The 1,231-nt window shown below is 60.7% G+C and overlaps 1 protein-coding gene across 1 annotated transcript in view; it reads right to left on the bottom strand.

Moving 5' to 3' along the window:
* Positions 1-1,225, bottom strand: part of LOC100741111 — a 34,460-nt gene extending 33,235 nt beyond the window's left edge. Inside the window, 2 exon segments of the mRNA XM_012388407.2 lie at positions 1-288; positions 291-1,225. Coding sequence (XP_012243830.1) covers positions 1-288; positions 291-1,208 — 1,206 coding nt within the window. The 5' untranslated portion in view covers positions 1,209-1,225.
* Between the last annotated feature and the right edge of the window lie 6 nt (positions 1,226-1,231).

The following is a 1,231-nucleotide window of genomic DNA, read 5'->3' as shown; positions in this document are numbered from 1 at the left end:
GCGGACATAGTCGTAAATCTGATCGATCTCGTCGTACTCCTCCGTGCATGCGGACGGTGGCACACGATTCTCGTCCCGGTAGCCCGCGTGTCCAGAGGACGCCTGGTGTCCATTGCTGTGATAGTGATGATGATGATGGTGATGGCTGGCGTTGTTCCGGTGGTGGCTCGGCGGCCCGTTATCCGAATTGGTCGACGATCGCCTGAGGAAACCGGATCCGCTTCTAGTCTGCCTGGAAGGCTTGCTCTCCCCCAGTCGGCCGTCCAGCACGTGCGCGCGATCGGCCACACGTCGGCAACGAGACGCGACGCGCGCTCTACCAGCCTCGTGAACTCCTGCATCGATCTGAGAGCTTCCTCGTTTCGCGCTTTGACCAGCTTCAACGGAGCGGCCAGAGGTAACGCCACGGCAGCCCCTTCTCTCTGTAACGGCAAGGCGAACACGTGTTCTTCCTCGAAGGTCGATAACAGCCTCAGCTCCGGAACGAATTGCGACGATGACTTCAATCCCCTCGGTGGTTGACCGTGCACCAGTCTGACCGTCAACGGCAAACGCTTGCTCAGCAACGCTCGAGCCGTGTGCACGCCGCTGATATTGTCCTCGCGCGCCAGGGCGCTGAAACGTCCGCGCAGCTCCATACCCAGGAGGACGCTCTCTCCTCGACAGTCGACACAGCGCAGAAATCTACCGCGACCGGGCAGGCTAACCTCGCCAGCTGTTACAATCGTCTCTCCGGCAGCCAGGGTCCTCGTTCCTTCGGGAACAACTATACCGGAGTCGTCGTCCACTCTGCAAGCTATTCCACGTACGGTCTCTCGGACCAGAGCTCCTTCCTCTGGACATCTTCGACACAACTCGTTCACGGACTCTATCCCGCGAACGGCTCTACCTTCCTCGCTCAGTATCTCGAAGTAGCCGGCATAAGAGTCTGGGATGGCCAGTCTGGGCCCTACGCCCACTACTCTGCGTCCCTCCTTGATCTTCACCGCTTGCGCGACGATCTTTCGTCGACGTCCAGCGGATACCAGGAGGGCCGTACTCTGCAGGCTAGGCGCTGGAAGCGTCGGGACACCCAGGCCACCGTACTGACCTTTCGTGATCTTGATCACCGCCGGAAGACGATATTTGGAAACGAATTCGCGCAAGTACGTCGCTTCCTCGGCCCAGCGTGCCGCCGCAACGACGATCTGACCGTCAGTCGCGGCCATCGCGGCGCTGCAACGCCGCCCAG

This window comes from Bombus impatiens, unplaced genomic scaffold (genome assembly GCF_000188095.3).
Source record: "Bombus impatiens unplaced genomic scaffold, BIMP_2.2 scf_0548, whole genome shotgun sequence".
Lineage (NCBI taxonomy): Eukaryota > Metazoa > Arthropoda > Insecta > Hymenoptera > Apidae > Bombus > Bombus impatiens.
Note: the sequence above shows the minus strand (reverse complement) of the source record. Positions and strands in the feature narration are given on the sequence as shown.